Source organism: Anarhichas minor, unplaced genomic scaffold (assembly GCF_050575085.1).
Source record: "Anarhichas minor isolate MPS153535 unplaced genomic scaffold, ASM5057508v1 ptg000089l, whole genome shotgun sequence".
Taxonomy (NCBI): Eukaryota; Metazoa; Chordata; class Actinopteri; order Perciformes; family Anarhichadidae; genus Anarhichas; species Anarhichas minor.
In genome coordinates this window covers 225001-247590 of record NW_027466535.1, presented here as the reverse complement: position 1 = coordinate 247590, position 22590 = coordinate 225001, and the positions used below count along the sequence as shown (strand labels likewise).

At 44.4% G+C, this 22590-nt stretch overlaps 2 protein-coding genes across 10 annotated transcripts in view; one reads left to right on the top strand and one right to left on the bottom strand.

The window, feature by feature from the left end:
- rspo4 (R-spondin 4) overlaps nucleotides 1-7832 on the top strand; it is a 52628-nt gene extending 44796 nt beyond the window's left edge. The window contains exon 5 of the mRNA XM_076082070.1: nucleotides 7708-7832. Coding sequence (XP_075938185.1) covers nucleotides 7708-7832 — 125 coding nt within the window. The remainder of the gene's footprint in view (nucleotides 1-7707) is intronic.
- A 2883-nt stretch (nucleotides 7833-10715) lies between these two features.
- chd6 (chromodomain helicase DNA binding protein 6) overlaps nucleotides 10716-22590 on the bottom strand; it is a 73709-nt gene continuing 61834 nt past the window's right edge. For 7 of the 9 annotated variants that reach the window (XM_076082059.1, XM_076082060.1, XM_076082062.1 and 4 more), the window contains 8 exons: nucleotides 21693-22590; nucleotides 21369-21514; nucleotides 20612-20908; nucleotides 17722-18321; nucleotides 17306-17578; nucleotides 16720-16860; nucleotides 15452-15556; nucleotides 10716-15025 (listed from right to left, as the gene is read on the bottom strand). The exon at nucleotides 21693-22590 is cut by the window's right edge and continues 464 nt beyond it. In XM_076082059.1, the coding sequence (XP_075938174.1) occupies nucleotides 13937-15025; nucleotides 15452-15556; nucleotides 16720-16860; nucleotides 17306-17578; nucleotides 17722-18321; nucleotides 20612-20908; nucleotides 21369-21514; nucleotides 21693-22590 (3549 nt within the window). In that variant the 3' untranslated portion in view covers nucleotides 10716-13936. The remainder of the gene's footprint in view (nucleotides 15026-15451; nucleotides 15557-16719; nucleotides 16861-17305; nucleotides 17579-17721; nucleotides 18322-20611; nucleotides 20909-21368; nucleotides 21515-21692) is intronic. The other 2 variants (XM_076082064.1, XM_076082066.1) reach the window with 2 other exon arrangements.

Sequence of the window (22590 nt, the reverse complement as noted above, 5' to 3'; positions counted from 1 at the left end):
CTGCTTCCTCGTCTTCTGCTTCCTCTTCTTCTTCTGCTTCCTCTTCTTCTTCTTCTTCCTCTTCTTCTGCTTCGCTTCCTCTTCGTCTTCTGCTTCCTCTTCTGCTTCCTCTTCTTCTTCTTCCTCTTCTTCTTCTTCCTCTTCTTCTTCTGCTTCCTCTTCTTCTTCTGCTTACTCTTCTTCTTCTTCTTCCTCTTCTTCTTCTGCTTCCTCTTCTTCTTCTTCTTCTACTTATTTCATTTTACGTCTGTAACTTAAATAACGTAAGAAACTACAATTTTTCACGAAACCTAACTAAGTATTTGTGTTGTGTTCTAAACTCTGATCATAATCCAGCAGGAAATACGTCACTGAGACTTTAGTTTATAGTTCAGGAACATCTTGTTTGTCGGTACATTTTGGTTTTAATGCTGTTCATCCCATCGGGTCGGTAAACACAGGTCACCTGGTTCTGTTGTGGTTCAGCTGGTTGTGCTGTGCTTCTGCTGGTTTTGTTGTGGTTGTGCTGTGGTTGTGCTGGTTCTGTTGTGGTTCTGTTGGTTGTGCTGTGGTTGTGCTGGTTCTGTTGTGGTTGTGCTGTGGTTGTGCTGTGGTTTTGCTGGTTGTGCTGTGGTTCTGCTGTGGTTGTGCTGGTTCTGTTGTGGTTCTGCTGTGGTTCTGCTGGTTGTGCTGTGGTTGTGCTGGTTCTACTGGTGTTCTGGTGCTGTGGTTCTGCTGTGCTTCGTATTTTTTATTTTTAAGTTAAAAAAAAAAAATTTTAAGTTAGACTTGATAATAAAAATATCCCCATAGTCTAAGTTATGAGATAGAAAGTCATAATTTTGAGATACTTGAACACAACAGTCACAGAAGCAGCTCTTTGACTGGTTACTGTACATTACTGTACATTACTGTACATTAGACATGAAATGTATTGTGAGTACATTGAAGACTACTTTAAACGTGGCTTTAAAACACATGAAATACTTCACGTGGGATTGTGCAAACGCACCCTTGAAAGGATTTTAAGCTTTGAACAAAGTTATTGTAATAACTTGTGTTTGATGATATTTGTAATATGTGATATTTGTTATTTTCTTTAATAGTTTGATCTTTGATAGAGTAATGTGGGTTTCTTAACCCTAAATTAAAAAGATTTAAGTTATAACAGAAATGTGCTTAAATATATTTTTACACTTGAATAAACAATAATCAAATGCAGAGACAGTTATTTACCAATATGTTAGGAGGAGTTACATTTACACATTCTTACAGTTACAACCGGCCCTTTGAGGGCGACCGTGATGCTGATGTGGCCCAGAGTGAAGATGAGTTTGAGACCCCTGCCCTAGAGGATCGCTGATGATGACTCATGTCTGATAATATGGCAGAAGGTTACAGGAGTGCAGGATGGTAATAACTGGGGGCATGTTGACCCTCTCATCGTATTAAGTATTAATAAGCGTTAAGGCTCCGTGCACCTGCGAGGGGTCGATTCTTTGGGCTTCCAATCAACAATTCAAAAGGATTTAGAAAAGTCTTTGTGGTATTTAGGTCATAAAAACATAGATAAGAGACCAGAGTCTGTTTTATCCATCAGAACCCCAGAACTCAGCTGCTGGCATATATCACTGTATTAAACTCAGCCAGCATCAGAGAATAAAGAACAAATCACATGTGTCATTCTACATCTTCTGCCCACATGTCAATAAGTCAAACTTATGGCTCTTCTGAGGTTCATATTTCTCTATAGACCTTTCCAGGTACAGACACGTGTTTTCTGTTGAAGTCGATCTTATTAGTTGTATTGATGGTGGTGATAATCTCCCAGAGTCCGACTGATAGCGGGGCTACACAGTGATTGACAGGTCTCTACCAGAGACGTGTACGGCGTCTCTACGTCACTCCTTCTCAGTCCAGATATGGTCACTTACTTTATGGTTGCAAAGAAACAAGATGGCGACGGCCAAAACGCCTAACTGGAAGCTTCAAAACATCCTGAAACCAAAGAGAGACGTCACCATAACGACGTCCACTTCTTATAAACGGTCTGTGGTCACAAGCCAAAGCGTTGGGAACCACCGCTCTACAAGACATCCAAAGGGACTTCTTTCCACAGAGACTGTAGTCCTTCTGATACCTGACTGTTGATTCTGGACTCCATTGGTTCCTCTTGGAACTAGTTCCTCCTGAAGCCTGACAGGGTCAATTACAGCTGGCAGCCACTAACAGGTTAAAGAACCAGAACACCTCATGGCCACAGGTCTAAGCAGCGTTTATTGACTGATGTCCTGTTGGACCAGAGTGTCTTTGGAGGCTCAACTGTATTCAGATACGTTACCAATTAATCATACTGATATGAATCAATATGAATCCTGCTTCCTACCTCCAAACTGTCCTGTTGTTCCACACAGATTCTTTATATTCAGGAACAATAAACTTACATGAAGTGTGCACTGCGTCATAAATTCTCCTGATAAAACTCCACAAACAAAGTCTTAAAGTCCTGATTGTCTTGGTTCCTTTAGCACATTAAGCAGATGAGTTTACGTCTATTTTCACTGTTTTAAATTAACTCGTCAAGGTTTATTCTCATTTTTACAAGTGTGAGTTAACCCTTGTTACTGTCAGAATGGATCCAATCGTGAGGGATTATTCTCCCATGTCTTTATCCTGTAGTTGTAACAATGAAGCATCCGACTGTGTTTATTAGGTTACAAACACATAAAACCTCGTTTCACAGGAACACTTGATTTTTATCCCAGTAGTTTAAAATGCACTTAACAAATACATTCGGCTATTCGGCATTTCCATTTTACTACTCAATATTTCTGTCATATTCGTTGAGGGCAGATGGTTTTAATATATGGAAGTGGATTACATTGCAAAGAACATTTTATATCCACCGACCAGTCTGCTTGATCCCGTCTGACAGAGAGGGAGGTCCTCTACATTTCATCGGACTCTTCAGTATCCAGTCTGAGCAGCAGCACATGGATCTGAGTGGAGCTTCCAGTGAGCTATAAGACAACACAGACACAGCTGAAGAGCTGTTTCCTGAGTATCACAGACATTAAGTTCCCGCTGCAGACGTAGCCTCTGGGAAACTAAAGCCGTGGACAACAGGTATTCATTAGAGAACAAGGAGCTCTCTGCACACCAACTCTTCTTTTCTCACGTTCACGCCTTCGACGTCCTTCGTGTAATTTAGAGGCGGCTCGGAGTGAAAGCCAGCCGCGACATTGTTCCTGCTTTCCCTCAGCGCTGTGGGCAGAAAGTGGGGAAAGTATGTTTCTAGGTGGATTCCTGGCATTTTCACGAGGTTCACAGTTAGTTAGTGTGACTGATTCTTTTGGGCTGGATTGGGTCTCTTCATTGTACCAAAACCTTTTATCAGACCATCAAGAACTTAGACACAGTGCGCTCACAGGCTCATTGTATTCGCGGTTTTCAAGTACTGAATGTAATAAAGATGCCTCGTCACTTCACTTCTATTGTTTTACAACTTGCAGGCGTCTTTTGTCCTCAGAGAATTATTCTGCATGACAACCATCAGTCCATCAGTCCCTGAGAAGACCTCATGAATACTTGTCTGTCCAATGAAATGAGGACCTTTAGAAGACCTCGAAGACTTGTCTGGTGATTGAGATAGCAGAGGCACCAGCTAAAAATCCTGCTTTGGGCACAAATTGATCAAGACTGCGTAACATTTCAGACTGAGTGTTGATCATAACGCTTAGATCAGACGACCTCAGAGATGTGACTGAGACTTAAAGGGTTAAAGGATCGGAGATCTACGGAGCCCTAAACATCAACCGTAAGACCCTACAATCAGAGCAGTCGGACCAGCTGATGATCTCATTGATCGTTCAGACAGAAAGTCCTCTTTTTGATTGAAACTCAACATCTTTGTTGATGATGCAGAGCTTTATTTTGTTCATACCTGTAAAAACTACAAGAATAATGACATTTAGTTCAAATGTTTGCTTTGTTCCTGTGACACCTGAGATTCCCTCTCGTCCCCTCTACGTCCAGATAAACTCATAAACAGTTGTATACAGTACATGTAGATGTGTGCCCTGGATTCATCCTTCTGTCCTGTTTCCTTCTCTTACGGTTCAAACATGTGAACACTACCGTACAGAGAACAGTCGTCTCAGGACAGGAAGAGCTGATTGATTTCAAGGAGAGGATAAGGAGAGGAGACAAGAGGGGGCTTTAAAAAAGCTCTCATGTGTAATGAAGGGCAGATGACGGCGAGGCATCATGGCGTGTTCATGTAACTGTAAACACTCATCACGACGACACGCCGGATAAACAACCAGACGGCCATGTGACCGACCTCCAGCCGGGGATCAGGTTCTCCACACCGGCGGCTACGAAGAGGAGCTGGCTCCAAATCAACATGTCACTTTGAGACCCTTGAGGAGGACAGTTACAGCGACACAATGATGAGATGGATGTGAGCATATTCTTTATGTCCATCCACATGTTTCAGATAGACAACCAGAGGAAACATAACTCTCTCTGAATTCAATTCACTTTATATTTGTATCGCCCATAATCACAAATCACAAATTGGCCTCAGAGGGCTTTACAGTCTGTACACATGTGACGTCCTCTGTCCCAGGACGCTCACATCAGAACAGGAAACACTCCCAAAAACCCTTTAACGCGGAGAAAAGAGGAAGAGACCTGTGGGAGAACAACAGAGGAGGATCCTCTCCCAGGATGGACAGACGTGTGATAGATGTCATGTGTACAGAATGAACAACATTACAGAGTTACATTCATTCAATGCATATGACAGAACCACGGCAGGAGGCAAGACCAGGTCCAGGTATAACCCGGATCCACGGAAACCTGTGAATCGTTGGTGTTGGTCCCAACTTTACTTCTGGAATTCAACCAAGAAGGAAACTCGTCTTGGTGAGCTGAGGATGAAGAAACAAGAGAAGAAGAAGAAGAAGAAGAGAAAAGCTTTGTTTACGTGATAAAAAAGGAATTCTGTCTCAGAGAATGAAGCAGAAGTTCTTCTGGAGGATGTTTAAAAAACACAAGAGCATCGTTTTTACCTTTTAACCAGCGTCTATATCTTTATCCAGGTCACTCACAGACGTGTATTATTATATATCATATCATTCATAACACTAACTAATGTTGGGCTGATGAGGAAACCAGATCAGAACCCTGTTATTCTCCGATTCTCTGCTGGTAGCTGATAGTTAACTGATATTATTAATATTATTATTAATATTCTAAATGAAGACAAACGAGGACAGAACTGATCACATCGTGTTTTAAATAGTGAACGAACTGTAAACGATTGTTTCAGCAGATGAAGAGCTGTTGGTACGACGCCATGACTGGTGGTCATCAGATAGATCGATAGATGAATTCATAATTTGTCTTTACTTAAGCATGAGTTTTCAGTTATTGCTTTTGACAAAAAAGCTTTTGACAAAGAAAGTCTCCATGAGGGTTTGGAAAGTCGCCAGATTTAGCGAGAAAGTCGCCAAGTTGACAACACTGGCACCGGCTAAATATGTCCCCAGAGCAACATTGGACGTAACAATAGTTCCTATCACATATTAAACCAAACAAAAATCCATCTTCATAAAAACAAGTTGTACAAATAATAATATATAAACAAGCATCTTAAAGCTGCTGCAGATGTAAAAACAAGAGCAGTTGACTTACCAGAGCTGCTGTTCACTATTTAAAGACAAAGTCCTCCTTTCTTTGTTAATAAAGAGTTTAATCTCACGGTTGTTCAGTACATCCGTGTGTTTTAGTTCCAGTAAGAAGTCCTTCTCCATTCATGGACGCCAGTGAAGACAGTCGAGCCTCCCCAGTTGTATTTCTTGAATACGTTTTAATGCGTTTGAGGCTGAAAATGTCCGCTCGACAGAGGCAGCAGATATTGGGATTGTCACCGCCCAACATGTCAGGCTAGCCCACTGACCAATCACGTACTTGTAGACCAGCTAGCAGCTCTGACACGTCAAAGAATACGCCCAACATGTCAAACTAAAGATCTGATTGGTTGAACACTATGACAATCAACAATATCGTCCCCATTCACTTAAACTGCACATGGATGCACTTGTGAGTCTGCAGGCCTCTGTTCTTACCTAGAGACACAGAGGTGAGATCTGATTGGATAAAAGCTCTACTTAAAACAAGCTGCACTGGAAGCAGAGCAACTGAGGAAGACAGTAGCTGTTCTATGAGAACATAAGATAATGGGGAAATTATATAATACATGTAGTGTATTTATGAAAAATTATTAAATTATAAAATAGCTATAACGTTGTGATTCTGTTTAGGCCAGCAGAGAAGGCCTTGAAGGCCCTGACGGCCCACCACTGATATATATATATATTAGTGGTGGGCAACGATTACAAATTTTAATTGCGATTAATCGCATTGTTATGCGCAAAATTCAATAATGAATTCAAAAGTAGTGTATTGCGCACTTTTATTTTAAAAGTACTGCTATTTGAACAAAAGTGCAATAACATTTGGTTTAAACACTTTCCTTCTGGTGACGAGCGAGCCCCATTTGGGGTTCGAGTGAGACGTTTAGCGTGGTAACGTGTCGTAGAATGCACTTTTCAGAAACTAATTTTTCGGCATGACTCTGCGGCCATCCACTTCTCTGATGTCCAACCAAACTCTGAACCAACCTCAGGTCTTTGTACATAACAGAAAATCATTCCACTTTTAAACCGGAGCCAAAGATACTAAAACTCTCTTCTCCATCGCTCAACATTAAAAGCACATTTTTCTGCTGTAACAGCACAAGACAGATCAGAGAAATATGAATGTGTCTCAGTCTTATGTGAAATATCTTAACATTCCCTCAAACCTGCTCACGTTGAGCTCTCTTTAAACGACATTAAACCTGATCTGTGTGTTCTGAAAGCAGAGATCCATCTCCCAGAATACTTCACTGACACTCCTCAGATCTGGACTCAGACCAGGACCCTGCACCATCACTCCACATTATCCTTCACAGTAATTTAAATATGGACGATCGATGGACGGAGTTCTTCCTCCTGGCTTGGTTGTTTGTGTGTAAAGGTGCAGACCAGCTGTTTGATTCTCAGGTTCTGGTCTGTTTTAAGGGGTTTCGAGGTCCAGAAGGTGAACTCTGATCCAGGTCAGCACACGATTCTGACAGTTGACGCAACATTAACACAAAAAAAGAAGAATCAGATTCCAGGTCATAAAAGAACCAGCAGCTGGTGAGTCAGTGACCTGCAGGGGGCGTCAGTGTTACATCACTTTAGTCTACTGACCAGGTGATCAGCTGATGCTTCACCATCTCTGCCCAGGTTACGCTTCTCACTTCCTGTCTGTCCTGCATCATGGGTAATGCTGAGAAATCTTGTGGCAAAGGGACGTATGGAAACAGACAGGAAGTGGACAGAGAGTCTTTTAGGTCAACATTCATCGTCTCCATCAAACACCGACTTCAGAGTCACTCTGAACTGATTATTAGGACACTTCAACATGTGGACCGGAGGAGCCGAGGATCGAACTGCCGACCTCCCGATGTGTCTGCAATGCGTTATAGTAATGAAAGAGTCTCTCAGTCAGAAAGACGTCACTGTTCTGCATGAGCTCTGTTTGTAAATGATGAATGATTGGTTAAACATCTGGAAACAAACACAGATGTTTGAAGACTAAAACGAAACTGAAATATTTTCTTCTTTTAAACAGAAAGAAGACAGAATAAAAAAGGAGGACTGGGAAGGAAGAGGGAGAGAAAACGACAACGGCTGCTCGCCAACGACAACGCTGGAAACTCAACAACAGACGGGGACGCAGAGCACGAGGACGTGTGAGGACGAGACGGCCACCTGGACATGGACACATTGACGCCTGGACATCAGGACACACGGACTGTTCATCATGTGTCCACTTTGCACATCTGTTCAAACAAACTACTGTCCACCAGAATCTGGTTCACTACTTCCACATTAGGACAATGACAAGACAAAGAATGTCTCTCTACAAACTCACAGGACAAGTTTCTGAATGTCAAAGTCAAAACAGACTCTGGATCAGTTTCATGAAGAGAAAGTTTAACTGACGAGTCCTCGCAGTACAGATGAGGTTAAAGGTGTCTCACATTGAGTGAGTGTCCTTCAGGTCTCTTTTCTGTCTCATTAAAACGATTTAATTTAACAAAGTTTGTACAAATGAATCATGTTTCCTGTCTTTGTCTTCTTCTTCTCCAAGAGACTCCAAAAAACACGTCACTTTACACATGAAGTGATTTTAATAATCGACTCATTAAAGTTCTGTTTTTGAATGTTTGATGTTGTATTTTATCAGAACAGAAACAGAAACCTTACAGTAAAACGTTTAAATCACATCTTATATTTAGTTTTTCATTAATATGTGATGTGATATTATCTGTTAACGCTGCAGTAAACAAAACTGTCTGTTTATATTCATCAATAATTCTATGAGTGAATGGATTTTATTCCATGCACGAATGTATGTTTTAATAAATGTAAATGTTGATGCTGCAGTTTTACTTACATTCATTTCATTTATAGAATATAGAATTATAGATCAGCAGACTGAATATTTTCTCTCCTATCGTCATGATTCTTCCTGTCAGAGTCAATAGAAAGCTAAATGTAGATTTGCAGGATGCATAAACTGTAATAAGTTTATTATAATAAGTATATTAACTAGAAGATTTCGCAAGAAATTTTGACAGTGTGGCTGCTACTGCCCGAAGACGTTGCAATATATATAGACGCCGATGTTACCAGTAGTAAGATGTATGATTGAGGTTCAATTGAGATATCGCTTCTCTCTTTTCTGCATTTTAGATTCATACTCTTGTATTTGTGATGGACAGTCTTGAACTTGGAAGCAGCTTTTGCTTCATAGAAAACACATAGTTGACAGCGCATGACTATGTGTGTCACTGTTTACCACGGTGATTGGGGCAAATGACATACCTCTCGTCTGATTAAAGATGTGGAGCTGTCGCTCCTCTCGTCTGATTAAAGACGTGGAGCTGTCGCTCCTCTCGTCTGATTAAAGACGTGGAGCTGTCGCTCCTCTCATCTGATTAAAGACGTGGAGCTGTCGCTCCTCTCGTCTGATTAAAGACGTGGAGCTGTCGCTCCTCTCGTCTGATTAAAGACGTGGAGCTGTCGCTCCTCTCATCTGATTAAAGACGTGGAGCTGACGCTCCCCTCGTCTGTATTTAATTCCGTGCATGTGTGTCACTGGTTGCCATGGAGATTGGAGCACCTGGGTGTTAGAGGCAGACTAATTAAGAAAGGTCAGACTATACAGTGATTTTCAACAAAACTACCCATCAAACCTCTGCCCCCTATACCAAAACCATGAGTCCAATCAACAACATATGGATACCGAGAGAAAGATAAGACTCTGCCGAACGCGTTGATGTGTTTTTTTATGTTTGTGGTGTTAATAATGTGAGCTCTAGAGCAATAGACAAAATTGGTACCGTCTGCTTTCTTTGAGAAATGAGTGGTGAGATTTAACATGGAGTCTAATGGAGCAGTTGGTTGGAGTTCATGTCGCTCTGCGGCTCTTTGAGCCAAATGTGTAAGTCTGTTGGATTCCACAGACACATGCGAGCGACCACATGCTTTTTGACCAAAAATGGTTTAAAAAGAGTAAAAATTGTGGGAAATCACAGAATACTTTTCATGCTCTGCTCCACTCTGGCAGTGATGTCATCACTCTAGCGCTGAACATTCCGTGCAATACACGTTTTAAACTTCAAATAATTTTTCTACATTAATGTACGGCTAGTCAATATGGGCCCAAAGTTCAGTGTTTTTTTGCTCTCTTCACACCGAAACCCCATTCAAGTGAATGGAGAAATTTTGCGCCGTTTTTCGGCCAGCATTCGGATTGCTTTTACTCATAAAGTCACAATTCCCAACCTCCCTCGCGGTGATCTATCACAACACGGTTGCAGCAGTATAAAATACAGTAATTCCTGCACGGCACTAAAGATACTCGGCGGTCCGTGAGCACACACAACAACACGTTATAACAATACAGTAAACTTAAAACAAAACAAACAAGGTAATAAACACACTATAACTCTGCCCAGACACCAAGCCTCTTACTGTGAGACGACTTTGTAGCGGTCGATGGGTTTCTTCCTGGTGCCACACAGATAAACTCTGTGTGGCAGTTTTCTCCTCGGAAATTTAAGGTAATTCTTCTTCCTTATGACCGGCAAAATGTCAACGTTAACGGGGAGAGAACGGGGCATAGAAGTTATCCGTTCAATTCTATTCGTCCAGTGAAGTTAAGACTATGACCTAGGTTCTTTTAAAAGCAACAAACGTTTGTTTTGCCTCCTTACACCAACGCGAGTCAGACGGAACGGCGAGTTGGAGGCGACGCTGGTTTTTATAGATGCTGTGACGTCAGGCCGTAGAACAGGAAGTCCGCTGCGGTGCCTATGGCCCTCGTCCAATGAGATCTGTGTTGAGCTTTGGACGAAAATTCACACGTATGTGCGACTTAGCGTCTCCTGGAGCTTGGTGTTATCTTGAACTCTAATCAGGCTGCTGACTATCCTGCAGCCAGGTAGGCCCAAGTCTTTGTTCTAATAAGCACATGGAGAGAAGTATTTATACACAGGTGTACTGAACCAGGTCTGAATCTGAAGCTCTGTGCAGAGAGCAGAGCTGAATGAAGGAGTCACGTGAACAGAGGAGGTTGAAAGTCATCTTTTATTGCACCATAAAAGATCACAGACCATGTTGAGACTCACATGGGATACAGAGCTATAGTTACAAATAAGAAACCAAAGATAAAAACCCACCACAGAACCTCAGGAGCAGCTCTTTACATCATCGTCATCATCAGGCTGAACTGGTTCCACAGACACAAACTGGGATGATTCACATCTTCATGTCACTGCTGCTGATCTCTTGAGACGTCTTTAATCTTTTTAATCGGAGGATAAAATGTTTATTAATGTCTAACATGACGACATAAGAGAAACCTGATATAAATATTTCATGTTCTGTGGAACCAGATCAGTTCTAAAGGTCTTTTTTCTATGAGGAGAAACCTGGTTTGGATGTTTGGATTGAACAGCGAGAGACTTTAAACAGTCCGTCTCCAGGAGGTCGAGGGTCGTCCGCTTTACGTCATATTGTGAATATTCTAAACGTGTAATTAATCCTGTTATGTTCTGATTTAAAGACACAAAGAACTAAAGTGTGAAACTGATCTCAGTCGTCTTCTAATAAAACATCACAAAATACACCATGAACATCTGGTCCTGGGTGAGAATCCCACGAGCTGCTTGGGCCCAATGACGGCTCTGGGTTGGATTATTATGGTATGGCACATAGATGAACACAGAGGACTCTCCGTGCTTTCTGTCAGGAGACGTTCAAGAGCAACGATGTAAAGAAGTGAAGAATAAATACATCGTGATGATCAGAGGCGGCTTCACGACATTTAGAGGCATGATGGGACATGAACACACCTCCAGCTGTTAGTCACACACACAGAAACAGGAAGTGATGTCACTACTGAGGACTCCTCTGAGCCTCCAATCAGAAGCATCGCTGTCAGACCAAGATCTGGATTATTAAAGGAGCGGCGTGTCGTTGGAGATTTGAGAGACTGAACGCCGACATGTTTAATAATTATAAACATTATTATAATCTGAATGAAGCTGGTTCTAGTTAACTTGTTATTATTCTGTTTCCATTCTTCAAACTGGAATATTTGAATGAAACGTCACGTTTACGTTCACTAAATATTCAGCTTTTTGTGATTAGAGACGAGATAATATTCCTACTGATGTGTTTACATCATGAAGATGAATATTCCTCTGATATTAACATGCAGATTAATGTAAAACACGACGATCAACCTTTAAATAACTCCTCATGTTTATGTCTTCATCACAGAACGATGCTGAAACCTGAAGATTATCAACACGATTCACAATATTAATGATCATCTCTGGAGGTTTATTAATCGTGACATCACACCGACCGACTCAGGTTGAGATTAATCCAATGAGAGCTGATGATGTCATAGGGACACGTGATGTCACACACGTGATGTCACGTGGTGAGGTCATTATTTAGAGGCACTGGTCTGCTTTGTGCTTTGAGACGGATTCGTTAACGAGAGGAGGAATGACACACAGGTCTATAGAAACTATAGGAAATAAGGCCTTTTACTGGAATAATAAAACATCATGAAACAAAGACACAAAGAATATTTGGTGAACGTTTGGCAAAGAAAAAGTGTAATAAATTAGACGGAGCCACGAACTTGTGACAAGGCAACAACCATGTTTAGTTTTTAACAAGAAATGTGAGTCAGGACCAGACGAAGAAACAACTAAAGGTGTGCTCATGCATGCACACACACACACACTCTCCCATCACACACACTCCCCCATCACTCACACACACACACACACACACACACACACACACACACACACGAAGGAAATACGAGACGTTACAGGTCAACACTCACAAAAAGACTTTGTGCAAAAATGATGTTTTCATGTATGAAAACAAAACTAAAGTGAAATCCAACATCGTAAACGGAAACATTTTAACGTAGAACCCCGAAACACACGGAACCCGGTTCTGAACGGATCCGCTTAATGTACAGTACGGTCTGTTTGATTACCCACAATCCCCCTCTGTCAAGTATGTCGTCACCAACGGAGAAACCGAGAAAAAAGAAAAGAAAGAAAGAAACGGCAAAAATATAAAAAGATCGACTCGTTTAGAAACTTATAAAAGTGATCGGAGGGAAAGAAAGGAGGCGAGGAGGCGGAGCCACCGTGCTCCTCCTCTTCCTCTCTAGATGAGGAGGCACCATGTTCCTCCTTCCTCTCTAGATGAGGAGGCACCGTGTTCCTCCTTCTTCTCTAGATGAGGAGGCACCGTGTTCCTCCTCTTCCTCTCTAGATGAGGAGGCACCGTGCTCCTCCTCTTCCTCTCTAGATGAGGAGGCACCGTGCTCCTCCTCTTCCTCTCTAGATGAGGAGGCACCGTGCTCCTCCTCTTCCTCTCTAGATGAGGAGGCACCGTGCTCCTCCTCTTCCTCTCTAGATGAGGAGGCACCGTGCTCCTCCTCTTCCTCTCTAGATGAGGAGGCACCGTGCTCCTCCTCTTCCTCTCTAGATGAGGAGGCACCGTGCTCCTCCTCTTCCTCTCTAGATGATCCCTTTTCATTGGACAAGAGAACATCTCTGAAGTCTTCCTCTCCTCCTCTTCGTCATGTGACCTCCTGGTGTCTCCCCTCTCCTCTCCTCCTCTCACTCGAGGGACAAAGTGACTCAGATCTTCTCGTGATGAACCAAACGATGAGTCTCATGATTGTTCTCTGCTTCAGACGTCTGGATTATGATTCTCGAGAGAAGAACAACTTGAAGTTATAGCAGCAATGGCATAGCATTGATAACAATAAAGTCATGATTAAAATATTAAAATGTGTGGGGGGGGTAGATGTCTCCTGATTGAGTCTCATGTAGAAGATAAAAGTGTTTTAATGTCACACAATGAGAGAAGTGAAACCAAACACAACGAGAACTTAAACTTCCTCTGATTCCAAAGAACACGTCAGAGCCTCAGCTCTCCAGAGCCTCTGATTGGTTACTGAAGCTGCTCCTCAGTCAACACGCCTCTCCTCCTGAGGAGGAGGAGTCTCAGTCTGGATGCAGGACGAAGGGGAGGAGAACACAGAAGATGGTTTCTTACACTGTTTTTGTATACAAGGAGGGGGGGGGGGGTCTTGGTATATAAACAGAACCAAGTTGAATATAATCATCATCATCATCGTTATTCTTAGTCAGCGTCATAATAAAAGTCTTTACATGGACATCGACTGACAGACACGGCACAAACTTTACACTGAGGAGGAGCAGGAGGTGGATGTCTCTCCTACTCTATGCCTCCTCTCCTCCCACCTGTCTCTGCTCCTCCGCTGCCTCTCCTGCCGCCTCCTCCGGTCTTTCCTCTCTCTCCTCAGGAGGGCCGTGGGAGTCCGGTTCCTCTGGAGTGGAGGTGGGGGGGGCGGAAGGAGACGAGGAGGTGGGGGGGGCGGAAGGAGACGAGGAGGTGGGGGGGGCGGAGGGAGACGAGGAGGTGGAGGCCGGGTGGAGGCTAACGTTAGCCTTGACTGTACTTTCTCTCTCCTCCTCTCTCTCCCCCTCCTCCCTCCCTCTCTTCCTCCTCCTCTTGGGGCTCCCCGGCTCCAGCGCACCAGGAGGCATAGCGGGCAGCGCCATAATGCCGCCGTGGGGCAAGAACATGTGAGGGTACAGCAGGCCGTGGGACATGCCGGGGATCAGGAAGGGGTTAAAGGTGAGGTGACTACCGGCCCCCAGGTGGGCGGAGCCTAAGTGAGCCCTGCTGGTGGAGGAGATGACCTCTGCTCTCTTGTTGGCGTCTCCTTTCTCCTCCTCCTCCCCCCCGGTGGAGCCAGAGGAGGCGTCGGCCGGTGTGGTGGACGAAGGGCTGGCGGCCTCGGACGTCGATGGGGCGGTTGTGGTGGTGACCTTTGAAGCGGAGGATGAAGAGGAGGAGGAGGAGCTGGGGTGAGGAGGAGCGTGGGTCATCATCGCACCGACGCTGAACAAGGCGTGCTGTTGTAGGGCTCCGCCGTGGGGGTGAGGGATGCCGTGAAGCATCATGGGTAACATGCTCAACCCGTTCTTGGCGTCCTCTGCCGAAGCTCCGCCCCCTTGGACGGCGGCAGAGAAGCCGTGAGGGAACCCGGCCGCCATGATGCCAGAGATGGGGATCCCGTGGAGACCGCCGCGCAGGTTCTGCATGGCCACCATGGAGTCCATGCTGCCGATTAGCCCTCCGTTCATGAAGAGTGGGGGGCCGAGGCTGGAGGAGGCGGAGTCAGAGACGGAGAGGAGGGGCTTAGGCATCTCGCTGCGAGGACGACGCCCACGGCGCCGAGAACCCGGGTCTCTGTTCACCGGTTCTGTGAGGATCCGACAGAACTTCCCCTCAGGGAGGAAACCCTGCAGGAGGAGGAGGAGGAGGAGGAGTCAGACATCGTCATGGTGAATAAAAGGCTTTATGAATAATTACCACGTCTATTTCTATAATAAAATAATGACTCAGCGACCGATAGATTAGACGTTCATGTTGATCAGCTGACCCATTTGGTCTCATAGCAACAGGAAGAGGAGCAGCTGAACCTTGTCATCACGGTAACGAGAGAACCATTCATTATGACATCACACGCATGTTATCGTTACGTTTCATCACAAACATGAATCCTCGTATTAAAGGTTTCACGTATAATAAACACATTCAGATATGAAGGATGGAAACATTGTTATGGTGAGATGCTTCTTAAGCACGTCGTGAAATGTTTGAAGTGAACAAAGATGATTCTGTGTTTTGGTTTCTTTTGTTGTTGTTGTTGTGGTGTTGATGCTCACCGAGTGTTTGACCACGTCAGCCCAGTCTGGAGCCACGTAGTACTCTGAGTTAGCATCGAGCCACCGGGACAGCTCCTTTATGGCCGGAGCCATCGCTCCACCCAGCTACAGGAGACAAGAAGTACAGATAATAAGACCGTAGTATCATAAAAACTAATCACTATAGTAATAACTTAGTATGATAACTAATCACTATAGTAATAACTTAGTATGATAACTAATCACTATAGTAATAACTTAGTATGATAACTAATCACTATAGTAATAACTTAGTATGATAACAAATCACTATAGTAATAACTTAGTATAATAACTAATCACTATAATAACTTGTATAATAACTAATCACTATAGTAATAACTTAGTATAATAACTAATCACTATAATAACTTATTATAATAACTAATCACTATAGTAATAACTTATTATAATAACTAATCACTATAATAACTTAGTATGATAACTAATCACTATAATAACTTAGTATAATAACTAATCACTATAGTAATAACTTGTATAATAACTAATCACTATAGTAATAACTTAGTATGATAACTAATCACTATAGTAATAACTTAGTATGATAACTAATCACTATAGTAATAACTTAGTATAATAACTAATCACTATAGTAATAACTTAGTATAATAACTAATCACTATAATAACTTGTATAATAACTAATCACTATAATAACTTAGTATAATAACTAATCACTATAGTAATAACTTGTATAATAACTAATCACTATAGTAATAACTTAGTATAACTAATCACTATAGTAATAACTTAGTATAATAACTAATCACTATAGTAATAAATTATAATAACTAATCACTATAATAACTTAGTATGATAACTAATCACTATAATAACTTAGTATAATAACTAATCACTATAATAACTTGTATAATAACTAATTACTATAATAACTTGTATAATAACTAATCACTATAGTAATAACTTAGTATAATAACTAATCACTATAGTAATAAATTATAATAACTAATCACTATAATAACTTAGTATGATAACTAATCACTATAATAACTTAGTATAATAACTAATCACTATAATAACTTAGTATAATAACTAATTACTATAATAACTTGTATAATAACTAATCACTATAGTAATAACTTAGTATGATAACTAATCACTATAGCAATAACTTAGTATGATAACTAATCACTATAGTAATAACTTAGTATGATAACTAATCACTATAATAATAACGTAGTATATTAATAACAGTAGTGAGTGTTCTACCCTGCGTCCGGTTCCTCGGTGGACCACAGGGACTCTCTCCTCCCCCGTCAGAGAGTTGATGTCCAGCTTGGTGGGGTCTTTGCAGCGATGCCTCCTCTGTTTAGGACGCTCCACAAAGCCATGAAGAAGACCTGCTCCAGACTGAGCGGTGAAGACAAGAGAGAGAGAAATAGAGACAGAGAGAGAGAGAAAATCTGTTACAGCAATGAGCTCCAATGACCAGAGAGGAACAGGTGGATTATCTAGTTCAACCCTCTGAACATCGAGCAGGTTCAGAGTCACTGTTTTCTCTCTGTGGTCTTGATCTTCTCTGTAATATAAAGTCCTGCTCCTCTATGAAACAGAACCATCATGAATAGAAGTAGAGAGAACTAGAACATGTCTTTAGTGCAGAATAAAACAGTTATTATGACATCAATCATTTGTTATGATTGTTTAAAGGAAATGTGCTTTTCCATTGGTGGGTTTTGATGTTCAGATGGTGAACAACATACAACATCAACAATATAAGTCCATTAAAATGAACCGATATAACAGGTTTCTGATAAAAGTGACTCTGAACCCAGAAGAAGAAACACACACTCACATGAGAGAAGCTGGGGAGGTCCATGCTGTAGCCCGGGTTCTGTCTCAGCCATTCCATCAGACCTTTGCTGGCCGCCTCTCGGTCGATGGCCACGATCTCCGGCTGAGGAGGAGTCTGGGTGGGGGTGGGCGTGGAGGAGGACGGAGTGGGGGGGCCGGCGGGTCTTTCTGAAGGAGTGGTGGGGCCGGCGGGTCTCTCTGAAGGAGAGGGGGACGGCGAGGAGGTGGAGGAGGAGACGGAGGAGTGGCTGATCAGCTCCACTCGGCCCTGCAGCTGGAAAAGACACACAGGTGGAGGTGTGAAAAGATTTTACTCTCGGGTCTGTTTTTATATTGAACTTCTACCCCAAAGCAACATGAACATCAGAAGAACCCTTCACTCCTCCCTCCTCCCTCCTCCCTCCCCCCTTCACCTACCTGAGTCTCCGGGAGGTGCAGTCCTCTGCTCTTGGTGAACTCAGAGTACAGTGCCTCAACGTTTCTCCTCCTGCCTCTCCTCCTCCTCAGGGAGTCATCTCCCCTCAGGCTTCCGTTAACTATCTGCCCCGTTACAGGATGGATGAGCCCGGCCTGCAGGATCCCGGCCATGTCCATCCCCACGGAGCCCGGCAGTGGTGCGGTGATGGGGGGCGGCGGTGGCAGCTGGTGACCGGGTCCCGGAGCCACCGCGGCGTCTCCTGACCCCACGCTTTTGCTTATTTCACCAGACGACTTGGTGAGATCGATGGCTGTCTCCTGCCAGCCGTTAATCAACATGGCGCCGCTGTGATGATGAGAGGGCGGGGCCACCACCGGGGGAGGCACACTGCCGGAGCTCGTGGAGAAGGCCGTGTGGCACGACGGTGCCGATTTCCCAGATAAAACCTTGGCGGTGGCGGCCTCATAGTCGAATGACCTCCGACCCCCCGCTCGTTTGAGCTCGGGGAGGTAAGGAGGAGCCACGAGTCTCTCCTGTAAGAGAGGCAAGGAGGTGAGGCGCCAAGCTCCGCGCCCACATGCGCCGCCTCGCGACATGTACTATCAGAGTGGACAGGGTGGGTGAGGGGTAAGACAAGAACGGGAGAGAGATGATGGCTTTGTTAAACATACATATGGACTGAGACACAACACAACGGCCTGGGTACAACCTGCACACATATCTATCTAAAGTCTGCTCTCTGGAAGCTGCTGTCTGCTGGTCCGGTCACCTCTGAGAGCTCTGATGGCCTGGTCCCTGCTCTGAGAGCTCTGACGGACTGGTCCCTGCTCTGAGAGCTCTGACGGACTGGTCCCTGCTCTGTGCTGCGTACACAAACCCTCTATCTATCTGATACCACCATGTATAATATTCACAGAACAGAGACGGAGAACTTTACAGAGGAGAAACAAAGCAATGTGAACTAGAGGTGTCCAGAGCTGCCTGAAGAACCTGCTCTACAGATACACTATATATAACATATATTTATATCATATACTTGAATTATTGAGTGAACCTGTTCAGGCAAAGGTTACTACGAGGATGTGACATAAATTATGTATTTAAAACTTATTCTAATTGACTGAAGAAGCACAAACAGGACAAGTTGAAGTGATGATGCACTGAGTCCTTGTCAGTCTGTCTATTACAATAATAATCATTATTTGTATACATTTCATACAGACTATTCAGGTCAAAATGCTGTTTAAATTTAAAAATGAATCAAAACAGAAAACCTTACTTTTACAAATAAAATAAATATAAGTTGTAAAAAGAAAGCATGCATTTTAAGTGTCATTTAAAGAATTTCAACAAATTACTTAGAGTCGCTTCACGCAGCGAGAGCTAACTCTCTCTCTTCTGTCCTGATTCTCCTGGACCTGTCTGCGGCCTTTGTGAACCACCAGTTCGTCCTCTCCACCCTCGAGGGGATGGGCGTCTCAGGCTCTGCACTCTCCCTGTTTGCATCCTACCTGACAGGTCGATCCTACCAGGTGACATGGAGGGGGGCCGTGTCGGAACCACGCATGCTGACTACGGGGGTTTCACAAGGCTCAGTCCTGGGCCCCCTTCTCTTCTCGCTCTACACAACATCTCTGGGTTCTGTTATTCGCTCGCATGACTTCTCTTACCATTGTTATGCCGATGAAACCCAGCTGGTCTTGTCATTTCCCCCCGGTGACACTCAAGTGGAGGCACGCATCGCAGCGTGCTTGGCTGACATCTCGAAGTGGATGACGACACACCACCTCAAGCTCAACCTGGACAAAACCGAGCTACTGTTCCTCCCGGGGAAGGGTTGCCCGCACCGAGACCTGTCCATCACCATTGATGATACCGTGGTGACGCCAACTCTGACTGCGAGGAACCTGGGTTCTCAGCAAACATTGCATCGGTTACACGCTCCTGCAGATTCCTGCTCTACAACATCAGGAGGATTCGCCCCTTCCTCACTGATGAGACGGCGCAGGTGCTTGCAGCTCTTGTCATCTCCCGCCTGGACTACTGCAACTCTCTACTTGCCGGAGCCCCGGCGTCGGCCATCAGACCTCTGGAGCTTGTCCAGAAAGCTGCAGCTCGCCTGGTGTTCAATCGCCCCAAGTTCTCCCACACAACTTCCCTTCTCCGTTCTCTACACTGGCTACCTGTAAGAGCTCGCATCCAGTTTAAGACTCTGGTGCTAGCCTACAGGGCAGTGAAAGGAACAGCTCCTTCCTATCTCCAGGCCATGGTCAAGCCCTACACCCCCGCCCGACCTCTTCACTCTGCTGCCTCGGGGCGATCGGTTGCCCCGTCGCTCAGAGGTCCCTGCGGCCGATCGACCCGGTCGCGGCTGTTTCCTGTCCTGGCCCCACAGTGGTGGAATGAACTCCCCACTGACGTCAGGACAGCAGAGTCGCTGCCCATCTTTCATCAGGCTGAAAACTCACCTCTTCAAGAAGTACTACCCTGAGCCTTCCACTCACCACTTATTGTATTCATACTAGTTTGTTTCTGTTATTCTGCTCTGGTTTATGCTCTATGATGCTTGTTTAAAGGAGATGCACTTATGACTGCTGGTGACGAGTAGTTCTCTTGAATATGTTGAATACACTTATTGTAAGTCGCTTTGGATAAAAGCGTCTGCTACATGACTGTAATGTAATGTATGAGCACTATGAGCATTGTTAGCACTATTATTAGTATAATTAGCATTATCATCACTACTAGCACTACTAGCAGTGCTAACTGGACACCACTGGTATGACTCATGGCGTGAGACAGTGGAGATACATGTGGACAGATGAAGATGCATAGATATGTAGAATAAAGGGGGTTAATACATCGGGTCAGTCACAGGGATGTTCTCACCTTAGGGAGTCTAGTGAGAGGGGGGGGGATGGAGAACCCCAGACCCGCGTTGGTCTGCTGGATCCGGGGCTGACTGGGGATGGAGCCGGAGGCGGCGGTGGGGAGGAAGCTGGCTCGGTGCTGCTGGTGGTGCTGGTGCTGGAGGTGCTGGTGCTGGAGGTGCTGGGCTAAGCTGTTGGCCAGGCAGGAGTTGGTGACCACAGAGCCGGGAGAGTCGTACTGTTCACTGGATGAAGGCCACTTCCCCTTCAGGATGGCGTGGCAGATGCTGTCCAGACGGTTGATGATGACCCGGTCCTACAGGGAGACACCACAGCAGATAATAACGTGAAGGGGTTTCTATGAGACAGCTTAAATTAATGAAGAGGAATGAACCTGGATGGACTCCAAATAACCAGCAGCTCATTTACATCCTCTCTTTATAATGCAGGAGGATATTGTGGTCAGAAAATACAACATCTTTTGTGTGCATGTTGACAAAATATCAACCTTAAAACGTGAGTATTAATGGCCATACATCATTAAAAACTAGAAAAACCCTTTAAGTATATCCTATGCTACAAACACTTAACACAGTGCATCTGGGCTTTGTGCATAAATGTATGTTACAATTCTAATGCTACTGTGATGTCCATATCAAATAAAATAAACATAACATACTTCAGGAAACAGAGACTGGCCTTCAGCTCTTTGTAGTACGTCTTGTTGTAAAGAGGATTTACAGATAACCCGACATAGCTTATATCCTTCACAGTACCTTGGGCCACTCAGAGAAGGAGTACAGAGCTTTCTCCTGGAGCAGCTGGGCGATGGTCGGCTCTCTGGACTCATGGAGGCTGTCAGGAACATCACACATGGAGACAGGAGGAAACCTGTGGCTGGAGTAACCTTCTACCACTAACACTGAGGAGGAGGAGGAGGAGGAGGAGGAGGAGGTACGTTCTGATCAGGTACGTTCTAAAGAGGCACTGCTCTAGTTGACTACAGAATAGATATGATGATTCATCAATAGATACATTAACAATGAGACAATCATTAGCTGGAGCTCTCATATGAATCAACCTCTAAATACGGTTCTCACCTGGCGTACCTGGCCGCTCCTCCTTCACTTGGACTTTCTCCACCAGACTCTCCGAGGAGTCGACCAGCCCGTCGGCCTGCTCCAGCTTCGGGGTCAGGACTGTACTGTCGGCCTCCAGTGGCTCTTGCTTCGTCTCAGCTTTGATCTCAGGGAAAGCTGAGAAGTCCAGGTCCTCCGGCTTGGCCTCAGGCTTGATCTCAGAGCTGTCTGGGTAGGTGGAGAACTCCAAACCCTCCGGCTTGATTTCAGGCTTGATGGCAGTGTGAGGAAAGGCCGTTAAATCCTCTGGCTCTGACTCGGTCTTAAGCTTAGCCCCGTCTGGATAAGGAGAAAACCTGAGAGTTACCGGTTTTGCTTCGGGTTTGATTTCGGCGCCATCTGAGTAGGCTGCAAACTGGAGGACTTCAGGGTTACGGTCTGAGCGCTCAGCCTTCATGGGGGGGCTTAGATCTTCAGGTTTGGTCTCCAGGGTTTCTGGTTTGACAGGGTAGTGTAAATGCTCTGCTTTGGTCACCAGGGTTTCTGACTTGACCCGGTAGGAGAAGAACTTTCCATGTTTGAATTCAGAGCTGTGAGGGTAGACGTCCACACCCGTCTCCGTCTTGGTCTCCTCCACCTTGACTGGCAGCTCCAGTTGCTGTGGTTTCTTCTCAGCGCCTCCGTCTGGTAACAGAGAGAACTTCAGATTAGATGGCTTTGAGTCAACTCTGTCTGCAGGAAGAGTGGCGGCCATTTTGAGTTCATCTTGCTCAAGCAGATCGTTTTTGTGGTCCTGATCGAGGGAGAACGTCAGGACTCTGTTCTTACAGTTCAGATCTTCAGCCGTACCATCATAGGCTTCCTGATCCATGGACTCTTCACTTTTGAGTCCAGCTCCGTTCTTTGCCTTTGATGCTAC